This window comes from Rattus rattus, chromosome 1 (genome assembly GCF_011064425.1).
Source record: "Rattus rattus isolate New Zealand chromosome 1, Rrattus_CSIRO_v1, whole genome shotgun sequence".
Classification (NCBI taxonomy): Eukaryota; Metazoa; Chordata; class Mammalia; order Rodentia; family Muridae; genus Rattus; species Rattus rattus.
In genome coordinates, this window is record NC_046154.1 from 5248340 (window position 1) to 5267800 (window position 19461).

The following is a 19461-nucleotide window of genomic DNA, read 5'->3' on the forward strand; positions in this document are numbered from 1 at the left end:
TTTGAGACAGTTTTGTTTTGTTTTGTAACCCAAACTGGCCCCAATCACATTACATGGCCAATGATGACCTTCACTTTTACTGTCCCGCCTCTGCCTCCCACGTGCTGGTATTATAGTCACTTATTAACAGACCGGCTTCCTGTGGGCTTCAAGCATGTGAGGCGAGAACTCCACCAAGCTATGCCAAAGATACCAACTTACAAAGGCCAACGTACTGACAGTGAATGATGGGCGAATACTTATACCAAGATACTTTTCAGAATGTACATGCGCACACACACACACACACACACACACACACACACACACACACACACACACACACACACGCTCATGTTTACAACACTCAGGTTTAGCTTATCATCATTTCCTTATCTCCTCACATGCAAGGACAAAGCTGGTACAAAGTAAACGGTCATGGAAACCCAAAACCTATCTCTTCCTGGGTCCTGGGCTCCTATTTGCCACCAGAGCTGTCGATTCTGGCCCGAAGGTCAGCCTAGCAAAATCTGAGGAGAGGAGGGTCACATGCCCCCTCTTGTCTAGCAGGCTTACCGGTTTATCTCAGATTTGCAGGTCAACTCAAATTTGTATTCCCTGGCCTTGATGGGCTGGAAGATCAAATCGAGTCGCAAAGTTTCCAGTGGCAAGATCGTCCCAAACCCATCATTGGGCTGGATGTCTATATACTGCAAAATGGGAATGCATTAGAACAAGAATGAAAGCCGTGCTTGGTAGAGTAGCTGGTTGGAAACGATGTGCCCTGTGGGGGGAAGGGAGATGTGAACATGCTAGTTTTGGAGCACACATGGAGGGTATGAGAGATGTGTATGCGCGTGTGTATGCGTGAGTGCTCAGCCTAACTGAGTGTGAGGGCAAAGTGAGCTGAGTGTGTGGGAATGGGTAGAGGGACAGCCTAGCTCCTTAGGCTGATGGCAGCCAGGCCTGGGCATCCTTTTAGACTGTCCTGTGGGCCTTGGTCAGGTTAAGTCTTAGAAGGCAGGAAGGGAGAGAGAGAGGCTGCAGCTTTTTGGGTGTACCTTACAGACAAAGAATTCGAGGTCAGGGAGGGGCCTTTCCGTCCTGAACAAGCAGAGGGTCAGCTGGGAGGTATGGAGGACAGCAGGGTTGCGGATACCTGAGCCTGGAGAGCAGCTGTTACGTCTCACCCCTTATCGCCAGGGCTGACCAGAGCAGGTACCTTGGGAAGTCCAACGAACCCAAACTCCTGGGGCAGCAGGGAGAGGTTGCTGAGGCGGAACTCTGTCCGGATAGCCTCGTAGATGGTACAGTAGCCAAAGTTTATCTCTGAGGGGTTGATTTCCAAGTCTGAGGTGGTGACGATGGCCTGGACAGTGAACCTCACTGGTTTGATCTGAGGTTCAGAAGGCAGAGAACATTCCCAGCCACGGGAAGATTTATGCAAAGCCCCCAGGTAATAAAGGCTGCCCAACGCCATACTCTTTCTGGAACGGGAGTTCCTCAAGCAGCCCACTCCCCAGTGTTATCTGGTGAATGAGCATCTGAGCCAGAGATCCATGGCGAAGATTAAAGGAGGGGCTGGCAGCAGTGTAAAGGACCAGCTGTGGCAGTGAGTGCATGGGGCTATGTGTGCATGGATTGCCTGTAAGCACAATGTGTGGAGCCCTGGTGATAAGGATAACATGTGTCTCTCTCTCTCTCTCTCTCTCTCTCTCTCTCTCTCTCTCTCTCTCTCTCTCTGTGTGTGTGTGTGTGTGTGTGTGTGGTGCATTCATGTGTGTATCCATGTTCAATTATGCCGGCATGTTTTTTGTGTGTATATGTGAGCAAAGCATTTGAATCAGCTTGCTTGGACCAGAATAAGAGGGGCCCCTTGCTGGCCCACGCATGCCTGCCCTGTTTCATACTATGTAGGGGTTGTGTGGATAGATGGCAAAGTTGCCTGCCAGGCCACTGGCCATCATCAGCTGGAAAATGAGAATGGGTTCTGAAGGTGGGGTTCTGTGTGTGTAGATATTGTCATTGAGGGTGTGGGGTTTCACTGCCCTGGAGACAGTCCCAGAGAGTGTTCTGTACAGACCTGGTCAGCTACCCGAATTGTCATCGGAGCCTCCAGAACTCGACTGGCAGGGTCGAAATACTTCCTTGCATCTTCTGGGAGGGATTGTCTGCAAGAGGTAGAACCCACTTGAATGTACTTTTCCTCTTTATACTTTCTACAATAAAAACTGTTCTAAAATCGAAGGGCAAGGGCGAATAAGAAAATGCACACACACACACACACACACACACACACACACACACCACACCCCCACACACACACACACACACACACACACACACACACACACACACACACACACACACACACACACACACACACACACACACACACACACACACACACACACACACACACACACACACACACACACACACACAGACACACACACACTCACACACACACACACCACACACCCCCCACACAACCCATCTCACACACATACACCCATCACACACACATACACACATCACACACACACACACACACACACACACACACCACACATCACACACACACACCTACACACATACACAATACATATGTATAATGACGGATGTGTGAATCAACATTAGGACACTCATTCCTTCATATACTAACTTTGAAAACGAAATGTCTTGCCCACCAAGTCGGCTAAGCAGGACTCTCATGGGCTCACAGAGAATGAAAGGGCAAGCACAAGGCCTGCAGGGGTCTGCATCAGGCCCTCTGTTGTGTTATGGCTTAGTTTGGTGCTCCTGTGGGACTCCTAACGGTGGAGTGGGTACATCTCTATCTCTGACTCCTTTGCCTCTTCTTGAGACTCCTTCCCTGCCGTTGGGTTGCCTCTTCCAGACTGAATACGAGGGCCTTTTGCCTTGTCTTATTGTGTCTTGTGTTGGCCTGTTTGGCTGCCATCTTTTGGAGACTTATCTTTTCTGAAAGGAAATGGAGGGAGATCTGGGGGAGAGGGGAGGTGGAGGGGACCTGGGAGGAATGGAGGGAGGGCAAACTGTGGTTGGGATATATTGTATGAGAGGAGAAGCTATTTTCAATTAAAAAATTAAAAAATAATTAGCTTGGCTTAGCCAGATGTAGTGGCGCATGCCTTGACTCCGGCAACTTTAGTGGAAGATGCAGGTTACTCTCTTTGTGTTTGAGACCAACCTGGTCTCCATAGTGAGATCCCGTCTCAGACAAGTACCAAAAAAGAGAAAGAGCTTAGTTTAATTATGCCATATTCTCCCATTCCTCTCTATTCCCTGAGTGTATTAAGACATCATATATATCTCATAAATATGTACAGCTCTAATTCTACAATGAAATTAGAATTCTATGGTTTTATTTTGAGGGGGAACTTGTGTATCATTGTTTGTGTGTCAAGGTCAGGGGTTAACTGGCAAGAGTTTGATCTCTCCTCTATTGTGGATTCTGGTACGTGAACTCAGGTCACCAGGCAAGCCATCTCTTTAGTCCAAAATAAAAGTTTTAATGACAAAAATCGATAAACTGGTAGGGCATCTATTATTTGAAGGAATCCTAAAATTCCCTTTCAGAATTATTTAAGAGCAGGTTGCTCATGGGACTGGTATATGCCTCAGTGGGAGGTAGAGCACACGGCCCTGGGTTCGAACCCCAGTTCGGAAACATGAAGTGTTTGGTTGTATACACCTGTAATAGGCCAGAAGACCATAATGTAAGCCAGGCAGCCTGAGGTACTCGGTTATGACTCTGTCTCGAAAAGTTTAATTTTTTTACTATAAAAAGAATTAGTGTCATTATAGAAATATAAAAAAAAAAAATACAGAGGAAAAAATGTCCCCTTTTACCATGATGGGCAGTCTGCAAGAATGTCCAAGAAGCAGCTCAGACTTTAAAAAGCTTCAGTTCCTCTTCAGTACCCTGTGAGTGTGCCGCCTGGCAGCAGATCGCCCTTGGCCGCCCAGCTCCACAGCCTGCTACACTTACTTCTCTGGTCCAAACTCTGTTGATAGCCTAGGATCTATATCTTAGCCCCGGGAAACAGGCTCAGTGGCAGGAACCAGGGGTCACTTAGGGCAACAGAGCAACCAATGTGAAAAACAGGACTCTGGGTTGCCAAAGCACCAGAAAAGTTGAAGTCCATCTGAGGAAAGGCAGAAGCCAAAGGAAAGGACATACCACATAGCAAAACGGCATGGACACCGGCTGTGCAGGTATCCCAAGGGTAAGAACCAAGAAGTGGGATGCAGGGAGAACCGGGAGACAGAAACGCCTTATGGAGCGTTGTGACAGAGGTAAGGAAACAAGCTTCAAGTGTTCGCTTCAGGTAGATGCAGGGCCTCATGGAGCCGCAGGAAGAGAGAAAGATCTCCAAAGAGCAGGATGTATTCCAGCAGAAACCAGGGTAGGACCTTGCGTGGAGTGTCAGGGTATTCTTATCTTGGCAGAGTCAGGTCCCGGATGCCGTGACCAGCACAAAGCACCCACTGGCCCCGCCCCCTCCTCCCATCATGCTCTGGTCCTGCTCCCTCCCATCATGCTCTAGGGCTTTCCTAGTTCTCACCGAGGCAGGAACTTGAGCTGTACTGAGTAGGTGGACTGGGCCTGGATGTAGCCAGTTTCTGGCAATAGCTCTATATGGCCTCTCAGCTCCTTACAGACTTCAAACTTCAGGCGCAGGGCTGCTTTTGATCTGCAAGAGGTCACGGGTGACTCTGTGTGTTTAATCCCTCGACTCATTAAGGTATTTGTAATGATAGAACCAGTGTGAGCATCTCAGAGGACAGAGGCCAAAGGGGGACTAGCCAGACTAAAGGTCAAGATGAGGTAGAACTGGTTCCTTGTGGAGATTGCAGGGGACCCCCCTAACCCTCTTTAGATTCTGGCATTCCATAGCTTGTGGTCCCTTCCTCTGTCTTCAGATCTGTACCTCTACAACGACTGGACAACACTGGGATCTCCTGGAGAGTTAGGATTACTTTCTTTAAGGTTCACAGCCTAGTCAGCTGCCTAGTCCTCTGCCATCTGTGTTTAGCCAGCTCTAGGCATGGCACTCCTGGCCACCGTGGGGCTCACCTCGTGTGGACAGTGATGGAGTCCTGGTAGAGTCGGTCATACATGCAGATCTTCAGGTCCACCGTGGCCCTTGGCACCCAGACTGGCACATCTATGGCAGTTCCAGTGGCTCTGAAATATAACTGAGGTAGAACATATGTTTAAATTGCCGTGTAGGAGTCTGCAATGAGCGTTAACACCGTACTCAGCAAAAAGTTTCATGGCTTGACTTTTTGCAACTTACTGAATTACAAGCATGAGGTTGATAATTGAGCGTGGCGTGTGCTAAAGGGTTTTGTGATTTTTTTTTCCATGTGATTATCCTTTTCTACGGGATCCAGAGAATTGCCGCATAATTTTTGCAGAGCCATTGTGTATGGCACGAATTCCAGAGTGATGGCTTCTTGGCTTTGAAGTAGCCTTCTGTAAATACTCAGTGTCTGTATCTGAGGTTTTATGGGGGTTCCTTTTGAAGGATCCACAGCTTCTCTGAATAACGTAGTCCCAGAGGAGATGTACTTGGCAGATCAGGAAGTCTCTCTTCTGTGGCTAAGAGTTTTTTAGGTAATGATTCCTTCAGACAACTCCTGGATCAGATAAGAGGTTTTGGTGTGTGGAAATTGACTTGCTGGGAGCATCTTTGTGTACTGCAGAGTGGGGTTGGGGTTCGGTCCCGCAGAGGCTGATCCCCTGGCTGCTGAGGAGCCTGATTCATCCTGCGTTTCTTTCTTTGTTCAGTCATCCTAGTAACCCCAAATACTGACAGAAGATAATCTATAACAGTGAATGAGATCTGTTAAGTGTATAGCAAGCCAGATCGGTCCATAGTTAGATGGTGGTAAAACATCAAATTTGGTGCTCAAAATCTTCAGCGGATTTGGGGTGCGATGCTGCACATCTTTAATCCCTTACTTGGGAGGCAGAGGCAGGCAGATATTTGTAAATCTGAGGCCTTTGTGGTCTGAATTGTGAGTTCCAAATCAGCCAAGACTACAGAGAGAAGCCCTGTCACCCCTACCACCATCACCACGAAAATCCATCAGAAATCAACTGGGGCACCGTGTTGAGGCAGAGAGTCTTGGAGAGAGAGCAGGGTGTCTCTCTGGATGAATCTTCCAAGCAAAAGAACAAATGACTGCACACGGAAACATCATGTCCAGGGAAGGCAGACTGGGAGCTGACGTCGATGATCCCACCACAGCTGAGCAGTCAGCCCCTTACTGACGGCATTTCAAACAGCTCCATGGTTCTTCATTAACTGCCCACCGCAGTCAGAAGCTTTTCTGACCGAGGTTGGGATCAGCACAGATGTATACATTATGTAAATATAGATACTTAGAAGACACTTAGACCACATGACCATGGCAGTGGGTGACTGCCAGATGAGGCATTCGCCTTTCTTTGATTCAATGTTAGAAGAATTAATTATTAATGACTGTAAAAAGAGGACATACAGGAAATTTTGAAAGAGGCGAAAGAGGATCTTTAGGTAATGTGGAGGAGAGAACTGAGGCTGGGTGTGATAAAGACATGTTGTACACGTGTGTGAAAATGTCAAAGTACAACAGACCGGGATGATAGCTCTGGATGCGGTTGGCCTCTTCTCACTTCAGATCCAGACAAGCTTATCTTACAGTATCCTCCAAGACCCCTTGTTCAGGGATGGGCTGCCCCTCATCCCTACCCTGCAAGAAGGAGAATGGTAGACAGGAGAAACAGTCCAATGTTGAAAATAGCATGTCCTTGACAACAAGAGAGTAAATCATTTGAGTGTGGACAGCTGACAGATAAATAATTCCCATCAATCTTCCCACAGTGAAATGCTCAGCTATCCTGTGGTATAGAAATGTCTGTGGTGATGCTGGGCGGTGGTGGCGCACACCTTTTGATCCTAGCACTCGGGAGGCAGAGGCAGGTGGATCTCTGAGTTGGAGGCCAGCCTGGTCTCTAGGGCGAGTTTCCGGGACAGCCGGGGCTACACAGAGAAACCCTGACATCCAAAGCAAAAAACAAAACAACAAGAATGTCCATGGCGGGACTAACTGAAAGTCTCACCCAGGAGGAGATGTCCTGTCTGGGACAGTCTTTGTTCACCAGTGACTCTAGTGTCTCCCTGTCAGTTTCTGCTTGACAGTAAGACTGATGTAATGCTTTTTGCTTCTGGTTGTTACTTCTGCCTGCCATGTCCCTAACAAACTCACTCACTCAAATCTGAAATTACAGCTACCTCCTATAGGACATTATCATCCTAAAATGTCTATTGTTTGCTTATTGTTTTTCAAGACGGGGTTTCTCTGTGTAGCTCTGGTTGTCCTGGAATTTACAGGGATCTACCTGCCTCTGCCTCCTTCCTGAGTGCTTGGATTAAAGGCGTGTGCCACCAATGCCCATCTTAGAGTGTCTTCCGTTATCAGCAATTATAAACATAAAACATGTAACTCAATACTGAATGGCCACAGACTTCTCATCCAATTTAAAGTTTAACAAGATTTTAAATGGCTTGAAACCTTGGGTTAGGGATGCAGCTTGCCTAGTTTGTTCAAAGCCGCCGGTTTGACCCCCAGCACTACAAACAAAACAACGCAAATCCTTGATTGGAAAATAACACACCATACAGAGAGGGGTGTGTGTTGTGTGTAGGACTGGCAGAGATAACACAGACTGGAAGCTACAAAATCCAGCCATTGTGCAGGGATCTGGGAAAGTAGTGGTGACTTTCCTGAGTTTTTGCCTGCTGGTTCTCCCCACTGGGGCTCACTGGGTCTGACTGGTTGAGTAAAGTGAGTGGGTGGTAGCCTGAAGGGATGGCAGAACTTGGAACTAAAGGGAGCTTGGCATCAGAGTGAAGTCCACTGGGTAGGTACTATTGTGTCCTGATACTATTTGGTTAATAGAGACCTCTGAAAATCTACATGACTAAAGGACTCAGCCTGGGATAGAGGACTGTGCCTTTTAGACCATCGATAGGGTAAGTTGGTGTGGGAGTTAGTGGGTAAGAGGTTTCCTTTTGCATAGGCTAAAGGGCTTGTGCCATTTAAAATGTTCCAATTATCAAGTCTGAGGCCACGGGGTGGCCAAAAAATGCAATCTATTTCTGGATCAGAGACAAAGTCAAAAAACATTCCAGGGACACGGTTCTGCAGGGGGGCAGGAGCCTGCACAGGCTGGCTGAGATGCTAAGGGGTCAGTGTAAGCCTATTACAGCAGAGACTAGGTCCTATGGGGCATGTGGGTAGCTTAGATCTGGAGGACAGACAAGAATGACAAAAAAGGAAGTTCTAGTAGTCTCAAAAAGCAAGGGAAGTCACAATTCGTAGGTGGTCCAGCTAGGATGGATCCTTCTCTTGTCTTTGTCCTCCTCCGTCCTCATCCTCCTTGTGAGCTATCTAATTTATTTCTACTATTTTGATATTTTACATTTTTGGATCTTCAAGACAGTCTTTTTATTGTTCTTAGTGGAATTGTTGAGGCACATCCAGTAAATACTGCATTTTTATTTGGAGCATCCAGAGTTCTCAGATAAGACTGTTACCTACTTTGTCACTGAGAGGGATTGGTCCTCAACCCCTGGGGGCAGGGAATACTGGAGTGGTTCAGGGTACAAACTTGGGACAGGGTGGGTAGGGTGTGAGGCTGGCAGTGTGGACTCTGTCAAAGGAGAGTTAAAAGAATGAAGGAAGCCAGGGACAGGGGCTAATACCTGGGTCCTTTTCCCTTTATATGAGTTACCCACCCCCAAACAAACAAACAAAAAGCCAGAGAGAGAGAGAGAGAGAGAGAGAGAGAGAGAGAGAGAGAGAGAGAGAGAGAACTAAAAAGAAAATGACCACAAAATGGAGTGACAAATGGTGTTTGTTTGGGGTGAAATCGTAACTCTAACTGAAGCGTGTACTCCCTCATGTCCCAACCAGTAAAGCTGTTCTATGATCTTGACAGCAAGACATGTAAAAACATAAACAGGAAGGAAGACAGATTCATGGGAGGGACAGTAGGGAAGTGACCCTGTTACTAAGTTTGTTTTCAGCTTCAAAGCAGACACACCTTTCTTGCAGCTACTTGTCATTTCTGGATAAGCCTTGCCTCTGCTAACAGAGAAAACTTTAAACACTTTTAATACTAAAAAAAAGGCAGGTCACCGTTTTTGGGACCTGACACCCTGACAATACTCATTCTTTTGGGCAGGAGACCCTGGCCAGCAGTAGAGGTCCCTCCCCACAGGAGAACATATGTAAATTATACATCAGACTGGTGGGATGATGGGCTTTGATACTGTTAGCATGTCTTCCTGGCTGGGGCAGGCTCACTAAGTCCAGCTAATGTGCAGGTGCCTTAGTCACCATTCCCCACCGCCTGCTGTGTACAGACGAAAGGCAGGTGCAACTCAGAGGCGAGGCAGTAGGACCTGGTAGAGACTTTGCCTCTGCCTCTCTGTAGGCAACCATCTACACTCCAAGAGGGATTGTCCAAACCATTCTTTGAGTTGTCCTGTTGCTCCATTTCAGAGAATGGTTCGTCTGTTTCTTTTCTAAAATTTATTCTTCTCTCACATATCACTTCCTGACTGCAGTTTCCCCTCCCTTCTCTCCTCCCAGTCTCTCCCCAAGATCCACTCCTCTTTGGTTTCTCTTCAGAAACCAGCAGACCTCCCCAGGGATATCAACCAAACATGGCATAACAAGCTACAATAAGATGAGGCACATGTCCTCACATCAAGGCTGGACGAGGCAAGTCGGTGGGAAGAAAAGCAGGCAAAGGAGTCAGAGGCACATCCTTGTGGTGTCCTTGACCCCTCTGCCTGCTACAATTGCCTGTGTTCAGTTCTATCCTAGGTCTCTGGGCTGGCCAGCCTCTTGTTCCTGGCCCTCCAGGCAGTGTCAGGCGTGGGCTCCCTCTTGTGGTGTGAGTCTTGGACAAGGCGTTGTTGGCCACTCCCATGAATTTTACCCCAGCACATCTTGTAGGCGAGACAAATTGTAGGTTGAAGGTTTTGTGGCTGGGTCGGTGTCTCAATCCCTTTCCTGGAAGCCTTGTTTGGTTACAGGAGACAGGATTCAGGCTCTGTATCCCCCATCACCGTCATAGATTCCAAGAGTTTCCATTGCACTAGGTTAACTACCTGGCCCGAAATGTTCCCCAGCTCTGGTCATCCCTCTTCCTCCACCACGTGACCTGATTCCTCCTGTTCCCATCCCCACCCATCCCTAGTCCACCCCTGGAATCTATTATTCTATTTTCCCTTCCCAGGGAGATCTATGCATCTCTCTGAATGCTCTTTGTTACCTGTCCTCTCTAGGTCTGTGAATTGTATCATGATTATAGCATGATTATCCTTGATGGCTAATATCTACTTATGAGTGAATACTATGTTTGTCTTCTGTAGGGAGCAGTATTGGATTTGGGCCTGGACGCTTTGTGACTGTATGGCCACAGTTAAGATGACTGCCATAAAGTCTTGAGATTGTTGGACAAAAGCCTCTCTCATGAATTTACGGCACAAGAAGATAACAATCACGGAATGCTTTCAGCCTGAACAAGACCCTTCTGGGTCTCTTGCAGGGTTTGACCCCTGCTAAGCCCTGCAGATGCATGTGGAAGCCTTTTGTTCCTAACAAAGGAGCAGTCTGGCCTGGTACCACACACCTGAGTGGTGGTCAATTCTTTTCCTGCCTTTTGTCTTCTCGGTCTTTGTCTTTAAGATTTAGGCTGGTCTTCCTGGATATTTCCCTAGTTATTCAGGTCACATAGTCGGTCTCGAGCCAGGGTTTCCCACTGTGCTTCCCAAATATTTTCTACCTGGTGTACTTGGGGTATATAGTTCGGTGAATAAAGTTACAGGAGGCCCTTCCTCTTCTGGCTTGACACGAATAACCTGTGTGTATGTTTCTATAATCCCACAGGCTTTTGCCCGATTCTCGGTACCCTGTCGGTGCAGACGCCGACAGTCTTTCTAGGTCTGGGTTACCTCACTCAGGATGATTTCTTTCTAGCTATAGCCATTTGCCTGCAAGTTTTGCCTGCAAATTTCATGACTTTTTTTTTAAACTCCATATGACATTATGCTCAAGGTCTGTAAAGAATTGTGTTGGGGTTTTGATAGGGATTGCATTGAATCTGTAGATTGCATTTTTACTACGTTAATCTTATAGATCCATGAGCATGGAGATCTTTCCACTTTCTGATATCATCTTCAATTTCTTTCTTCAAAGATTTGAGGGACTGGAGAGATGGCTCAAGCAGTTAAGAGCACTGACTGCTCTTCCTAGAGGTCCCGAGTTCAATTCCCAGTAACCACATGGTGGCTCACAACCATTAGTAATGGGATCCAGTGCTCTCTTCTGGTGTGGCTGAAGACAGCTACAGTATACATTAAGTAAATAAATCTTAAAAAATTTGAACTTTTTGTCATACAGGTCCTTCATTTGTCTGGTTAGAGTCACCCTAAGATATTTTAGATTGTTCGTAGCTATTGTGAAGGATGTTGTTTCCCTGATTTCTTTCTCAGCCCGTTTGTCATTTGTATATAACAGGGCTACTGATTTTTTTTTTTTTTGCGTTAATTGTGTATCCAGCCACTTTGTTGAAAGTGTTTATCAGCTGTAGGAGTTCTCTGGTAGAATTTTTGGGGTCAGACCATCTGTGAACTGTGATACTTTGACTACTTCCTATCCAATTTGTATCTCCTTGATCAGTTTTTTTTTTTAATTTGTTCATTCATGTATATGAGTATACTGTAGCTGTCTTCAGACACACTAGAAGAGGGCATCCAATCCCATTACAGATGGTTGCTGGGAATTGAACTCAGGACCTCTGGAAGAGCAGTCAGTGCTCTTAACCTCTGAGCCACCTCTCCAGCCCTAGTTATTTGTCTTTTTTTTTTTTTTTTTTTTTATAGCTTTAGCAAGAACTTCAAGTGCCATATTGGATAGATTTGGAGAGGATGGACAGCCTCGTCTTCCTGGTTTTAGTGGAATTTTTGTTTTTCTTTGAGTTTCTCTCCATTTAATTTGATGTTGGCTATCAGCTTGCTTTATTGTGTCTAGGCATGTCCCCTGTGTCCCTCATCTCTCCAGGACTTTTATCATGTAGGGTATTGGATATGTCAATGGCCTTTTCTGCATCCAGTAAGGTGATTGTGTGGTCTTTCTTTCGTTTGTTTGTTTATATGGTAGATTGTGTTCATACAATGTTGTATGTTGAACCATCTCTGAATCTCTGGGGTGAAGCCTACTCCATCATGGTGGATGATTATCTCGGTGTGCTGTTGGATTCGGTTTGTGAGCATTTTATTTTTACATCAATGTTTGTGAAGGAAATTGGTCTGTAATTCTCTTTCTTTGTTGTATCTCTGTGTGATTTGGGTATTAGGGTGACTGTGGCCTCATAAAATAAATTTGTCAATGTTCCTTCTGTTTCTACTTTGTGGAATAATTTGAGGAAAATTGGCATTAGCTCTTTGAAAGTCTAGCTCTGGGTTCTTTTTGAATGGGAGAGTTTTAACGACCGCCTCTACTTCCTTAGGGGCCATCAGTCTATTTAATTGTTTATCTGATTCAACGCTGGTAAATGGTATCTATTGAGAAAGTTATCCATTTCTTTTAGGTTTTCCAGTTTTGTGTAGCACAGGTTTTTGAAGTAAGACTGATGATTCTCTGGATTTCCTTGGTCTGTTGTTATGTATCCCTTTTCAGTTCTGGTTTTGTTGATTTGGATACTGTCCCTCTGTCTTTTGGATGGTTTGGGTAAGGGTTTGTCTATCTTGTGGATTTTCTCAAAGAACCAGCTCTAGGTTTCATTGAATCTTTGTGTTGCTGTCTTTGAATTCAGCCCTCAGTGGGATTGTTTCCTGCGTCTACTCCTCCGGTTGTTCAGGTGCATGGTTAAGTTGCTGGTATGAGATCTCTCCAGGTTCATTATGAAGGCACTCAGTGCTGCGAACTTTCCACTTGGCGTCACTTTCATTGTGTCCCATGGGTTTGCACATGTTGTGCAGTCTTTGTTTCTTTCTTTCTTACTGATTTGACCCAGTGGTCATTCGACGTAGAGTTGTTGGGTTTCCATGATTTTTTTTTCCCTCCAGATAGGTTTCTCTGTGTAATCCTGGCTGTCCTGGACTCACTTTGTAGGTCAGGCTGGCCGCAAATTCACAGAGATCTGCGTCTGCTTCCCAAATGTGGGCCACCACTATCTGGGTTAATTATCCATCTTTATTTAATGTGTATGGGTGTGTTTCCTCCATGTTTGTCTGTACACCCATGTGCATGCAGTGCCTATGGAGGTCAGAAGAGGGCGTCAGATACTCTGGAAGTGGAGTTACAGATGGTTGTGAACCACCATGTGGGGAGGGGTGGGAGCTGGGAATCAAACCTGGGTCTTCTACAAGAACAGTCAGTGCTTTTAGCCAGTGAGCCACCTCTCCAGCCCCTGGGATTTCTTCTTTACCTATCCTTGGTGTTTCCACATTAACCAAGTGATCATCTTCTCTGATTATAATTTAGTAAATCTATAAGATTGTAAATTAAGAAACACATTTCTAATTATTAAGTGCAGGGGGTTAGGGGAGCTGGACAAACAGCTCACCAGGTGAAGGTGCTGGCTGTGTAAGCATCAGGCCAGAGTTTGGGTTCCTAGCACTCACAGAAAAGCCCAGTGGGCACAGTGGACTCTCTGATAATCCCAGGATGCAGAAGATAAGAAATCTCATGAGTAAGCTTACTATCGAGGCTAACTGCGTCAGTGTGCTCTGGTGTAAGTGAGAGACCTCCCCTCAGAGTGTAAAGTAGATAGTAATCAAGAAAGAGGCCCAATATCAACCTCTGGCCCCGTAAACAAACATGCATCACATTTGTACACACATGTGTGACCATATGTATGAACATTCATTCACAGGCATGTACACCAAATACATGGAAAACTTGCAAACAAGAGTACGGACTAGAGCCTGAGGTGAGGCTCATTGGCAGAGCGCTTGCTCAAGGTTCTGAGTTTTATCTCCAGTGATATAAATATTTTAAAAAGAGAGGTGGAAGAAAGGAGAGAAAGGAGAAAAAAGCAAAGTAGTTTGTACAGGTGAGCATCTGAACACTCATGTGCTCATGCGCGTTATTAGCTGAGGTGTCAGCCATCTGTGCCACCCACTAAAGATTTAAACAAGGGCAAGTGAAAACCTCACATCACCAAAAGCAGCTGTCTGGTGTAGCTGTGGAGATCAGTCACACCAGGTAGCACAGGGTACTCACCGTCGGACTCTGTGGATCCTTAAACACGACCTTGAACTTGTTTTGCACCTCTCCTGGGATAATGGGAGTGAAGATGATGGGCACTTTGATGGAACTGAAGGGACCGATTTCCCCCTCTCTTATCTGTGTAAGAGGAGAGGTGCCATGGGGTCAGAGTGTAGGCATTGTGGTTTTTAGTAGGGTGCTTCCTACTCACCCTGATGCTTGCTACCACTGCATGGATGGGTGGTAGCAGGACCATGTATGTCCATTGGTCACATACAGGTATTCTTAGTTCTAAGGCTGTCTCTGCTCTTGAGTGCTTACTGCTGTGGAGTCCCAACAGACTCTGCAGTGAGTCACCTGTGTGCTTTCCACACATCCTCAGTCCCAAACAGAGGCCAGGTCCTTTTCACCAGCATTAAAGCTTGATAGAAGACGGCTGCATTTTCTATCTTGTGTACAGGACACACAATTCCCTACCACCCTACCCTACCTCCAAGCTCCTGGAGTTTCAAAGATCCCATTCCTGATTCTAAGGTTCATAGTCCACTTGGACTGGGACGAGAAAGGCAGCCTGAACCTTTCTCTGCATCTCCCTCCACATTTCAGCTCATCCTTGGTGTCCTCTCTAAGCCGAACCACACACAGAAAACTGGCCCCGCTGCTCCGGTCCTATCTATGGTTGACACTGGGAGGGGATGCCTTGGTACTAGACGACAGCTGCCTGGAGGCTGTGGGTTTAGTCTGGCTCTGGACAGGTGAAAGAGCACCCTGAGAAGAGGGAGGTCGTTGATCAAAGAGGGTGTGGCTAGGGCTGGAAGAAGATGAGCTGCTACCTGGCAGGGCAGGTGCACTCACCTCCCCCAGTGTGATCTCTGCCTGCTCCTCGCTGGGAGGCACGGTCATGGCACTGACCGCAGCTGTGGTAACCTCTGCGTCTGGAAGAAGACATATGAGCCTACATCAATAATCAGTAGAAGGAAGACTTTCTTGCTGCAAACTCAGAGGCACTGCTGAGGAAAAAGTAAAGATCATGTGACCCACTGGGCCACCATCCTTATGGTTGAAGACTCAATATGCCAAGATATTATTTCCAAACTGGTGACACATTCAAAACTGTACCAGTTATATCCATTCCAGGCTTCCCCTCTTTTTCTTTTCTTTATTTTTGTTTTTGCTTTCTCAAGACAGGTGTTTCTGTGTGTCCCTGCCCCCTAGGCTGACCTCAAACTCACTGAGATCTACTTGCCTGTTTCCTGAGGACTGGGATTAAGGGATTGAGCCACCATGCTCAGTCTTCTTTCTCTCTCTCTCTCTTTTTTTAAGGTCTGGCTTAGCCCAGGGATGGCCTTGAACTCAATGATCTTCAACTCCTGATCCTTTTGCCTCTATTTCCTAGGTGCTGGGAGTATAGATAGATATGTATCAATGTACCAACATGTATGTATGTGTGTGTGTGTGTGTGTGTGTGTGTGTGTGTGTACCAAGAAACTAATTCTAAAATGCAACTGGTAATGCAAGGAACCAACACAATGCAAAGCAACTACTTTGAAAAAACAAAGTTGGGTAGCAGGCACTTCCTGGCTTCAAGACTTAGTCTAAGCTCACCAAGAAAGTATATTAGTATAAGGTAAATTGATCAACTGGTCGGAAAAGAGAGCCAAAAGTATATTCCTGCTTAGATAGTCAATAGATTACTAGCATAAACAACCCATTCATCCAAACATATATTTCTTTTTTGTTGTTGTTTTTTGAGACAGGGTCTCTCTGTGTAGCCCTGGCTGTCTTGGAACTTGCTCTTTAGACCAGGCTGAACTCAGAGATCCTCTGTCTCCTGAGTGCTAGGATCAAAGGTGTGCGCCACCTCTGCCCAGCCCAAACACATTTCAGTGAAAGTTTCGAGAACAAGAGGCCGTCCTCACAGAGACTGAGACGCAGACAGAAGCTAATTTGAATGAGTCGGTTCTAAGGATTCAGCTGCCTCGCCGTCGATGCCTCACCCCGTGTTGCAGCCTACAGCCAGTTTCCATGAAGGAAGTGCATTCCTTATCCGGTCCTCTATTTGTCTGACCCCTTTGCTGATGCAGGTAAGGACCTGCTTCCTCCTGGGAATGAGAATTGTACCCAGGTAAGAATTGAACAGAGAGATGGCAGGAAGACCCATACATGCACCGTCTCCTGCTGATGAGAATGATGAAAAGGACCCAGCCAAGGCGTGTAAGAAGAAGTGTGCAGAGGTAGGGTCGTCGCACACAGAGTGTGGAGAAGTGACTCAGCTTCAGCCTCACAGTGGGAGAACACGTGACACGCTGGGCAGAGGTGGGAAAGCGAAGGGTGATTGGCATGCTGGAGACCCGTGGGTTTTAAGTGCTTGCGGCTCTGAGGCTTAAGTGACAATCCCTCAAAATGGGTGGTGTTTGGACTATGACAAACTGAGAGGAACTCCTCAGCACAACTTTTTAAAGTTTGAAATAGACTACTGACAATCATAAATGTATGTGTCACAGTTGTATGACATTTGGCATGGGGAGGATAGCTCAAAGGGCACACACACAGCCAAAACAAAGATTAAGTTTGTAAATCTTAAAGAACTACAGTTGGGCAGTGATGGCCCATGCCTTTTAATCCCAGAACTCAGGAGGCAGAGGCAGGAGGATTTCTATGAGTTCAAGGCTAGCCTGGTCTACAGTGTGAGCTCTAGGATAGAGCTATGTAAGCTGTGCGGCTACAAAGAGAAACCTGTTTTGAAAAAAAAAAAAACACCAAAAAACCAACAAAACAAGAAAGAAAGAAGGGAAGGAAGAAAGGAAGGAGAGGGAAGAAAGGAGGGAGGGAGAGACGAAGGGATGGACGAAAGGAAACAGGACGGGCAGCAGGCCGCATTACATTAAGGACCAGTGCCTTGACAAGGTACTTCTTTTTCCAGTCAGCACAGGATTGTTCAGTTTTAAAAACTGTCCCCGTATATCATCCATACTTCTGTGTAGTGTGAACCAAGAACCCTCCTCAGAGACTGGTTACCCTGATAAACACCAGCACAGGCAGGGACCATAGGCAGGGCCTTCAAAGCCCTCAAACCTGCACATCCTGTGACCAGCCTGGCTGTCCAAAGCTGGGGCTTCTGTTGATGCTGTTAGTTTTAACACAAAAAGAATCTCAGTGCACACCTCACCCAGTGCAGGTTTGCGCATCTGAGTGTCTTTTATGTTTACTGTCTCATAACTGAAGCCCCAAGAAAACTCTGCACTTGGGTCACAGGCCTGTCAGTCTCTAAGACTCTGGCTCTCTGGCTCTTCTGGTTGACCTGAGGTACTGTGGTGACTGTGCTGAGGGTGGCTCCTGGATGGCCTCCTTGGAAGGCCCTTGTGCCCATGCCAGCCCTCTTTGTTGTCTATTGAGTAGGCACCTGAGCCCCACTGTCCTAGCTGGCTCAGGGGTAGCCTGAGGTAGGCGCCTCTTACAAGGCACCCCTACCCCCGCCCCCCCAGCCCTTACCATCCAGCTGCTTCTCCGACTCCTTTTGGCTCAGGAGGTCCATTGAGGGGAACTCATTGACTTCGAGCTGTTGCTCAGAGTAACTGCTAAAGAGCTTCTCATACAGAGTTTTGTCCTCACAGTTGAAGAGGCTGCTCTGAAAGGAAAGGAAGACTAATGTCTTCAGTGCCCATTCAACTCACCAGATACCCTTGTCCCAGGAGAGGATACAGACGCGTCTGTCCCCAGGGCTCCCATTCCCCCATCCTGGGTCGTTAGGCCACAGCAGCAGCTTGCCTAGGCTGAGAGTGATTATTTTATCTTGGCCAAGCTGGCTCCTCTCTGTCATCAGCACCCATGTTCCATCATGGACCCCACCCACCTGTGAGCAGCTGAGTCCGCCATCTTTACACTCTATAGGTCATTAGTCCAGAGGCTGGCTCTGCTCTCGCCTGGGTTGACTATGCTTTCTTCACCGGTGGTTGGAGGCAGAGCTTCTAGGTGCCTGGGAGCCTCCTGAAGAACCCACCTCCCTGCCCAGAGCAAGCCTGGTTTCTCAGTCTCCCGTTCCACCTGCCTTGCTCTCTGGTTCCTTCCCCCACAGTAGCTTGCTGTTCATCCTGCCTTGGCCACAGCTGCTCTATTTGCCCTGCCATCCCTTGGAGTGAGATTCTTTCTGAGGTCTTTGTTTGGGCACCTGAACAGAGACAACATGATTGCTCCATGCTTCTCAAAAGAATGCTTGACTCTTTTAGAAGCATCTAGGGAAAGGTACATCTCCTTCTGTTCACCTTCCCCCATCTCCACAACTCATGAGCATGGTGAGCTCATTTCTTGAGTACGATTACCCCCTTGCTACCCCCACCCCCAGGCTGTTGCTGTTCACTACGGCCCCTGAACAGTCTTGGAAAAGGCAAGAGGGTCTCTTCCTGCCTTGGGAAGATAGATAGCCGTGGTCTCTGATTAGATTCTGGTGGGATTCCAAGGGTTCCTGGTCAGTGAGTACCCCCATTCTGCCTCTGTTGCCCCTAAAGCCAGACTGCATGTGTGTCCTCACTGGAGCCAGACATTTTGCTCTCACTGACTTAAGGCTATCCTGACATTTTCCTCTCCCCCCGCCACCGATTTGCTGACAGCCTTATTTGCTCACTCATTTCTATCCATGTGAGGTTGCATACATGGCTGGGAGGCTCCCCATCCTGTCCTTGGATAGGCAGAACTGCAGACACCCATGGTAACCATGGCTGCTGGTCAGAAGCAGACTGAACACTCACTATTTTTACGACGGGCTGGGAATCGTCCATCTCATAGAGCTCGGAATCGAGGAGAAACTTGAATTTGGTGCCCAGGCCCCCGACATTGGTCAGTGTGATCATCCGAGATGTGGTCTCACCCACTACATAGCTCCCAAAGTCAATGAGCTCCTTGTCCAGGGACAGCTGCCAAAGAACACAGGTGTGAGCCATGGCGGCCTCTAGAGCGGCTGGGTCCTCAGTCACAAGGGAGGATGGGCGGATGCTGCCAGGAATCTCGGACCAGAGGACCCAATGTCTCATTAGGAGAAGCTTTCCTCTCCAGAAATATCAGATGTAGTCCCAAGAAGCCAGGGTAAACCTGACTCTTCTCCTTCACAGACGCCTGCCTTACACTCCGGTCAGGACAGGAGGGGTTTCGTGGGCCTCTGTCTCCTGTGCATCAGGGACTCAGCGG

The 19461-nt window shown here is 47.1% G+C and overlaps 1 protein-coding gene across 1 annotated transcript in view; it reads right to left on the reverse strand.

The window, feature by feature from the left end:
- Cfap74 (cilia and flagella associated protein 74) overlaps positions 1 to 19461 on the reverse strand; it is a 64304-nt gene that overhangs the window by 11390 nt on the left and 33453 nt on the right. The window contains exons 17-25 of the mRNA XM_032893404.1: positions 19026 to 19190; positions 17773 to 17908; positions 15136 to 15215; positions 14296 to 14418; positions 5081 to 5202; positions 4569 to 4697; positions 2063 to 2150; positions 1202 to 1375; positions 556 to 689 (exon numbers count right to left, since the gene is read on the reverse strand). Of these exons, the coding sequence (XP_032749295.1) occupies positions 556 to 689; positions 1202 to 1375; positions 2063 to 2150; positions 4569 to 4697; positions 5081 to 5202; positions 14296 to 14418; positions 15136 to 15215; positions 17773 to 17908; positions 19026 to 19190 (1151 nt within the window). The remainder of the gene's footprint in view (positions 1 to 555; positions 690 to 1201; positions 1376 to 2062; positions 2151 to 4568; positions 4698 to 5080; positions 5203 to 14295; positions 14419 to 15135; positions 15216 to 17772; positions 17909 to 19025; positions 19191 to 19461) is intronic.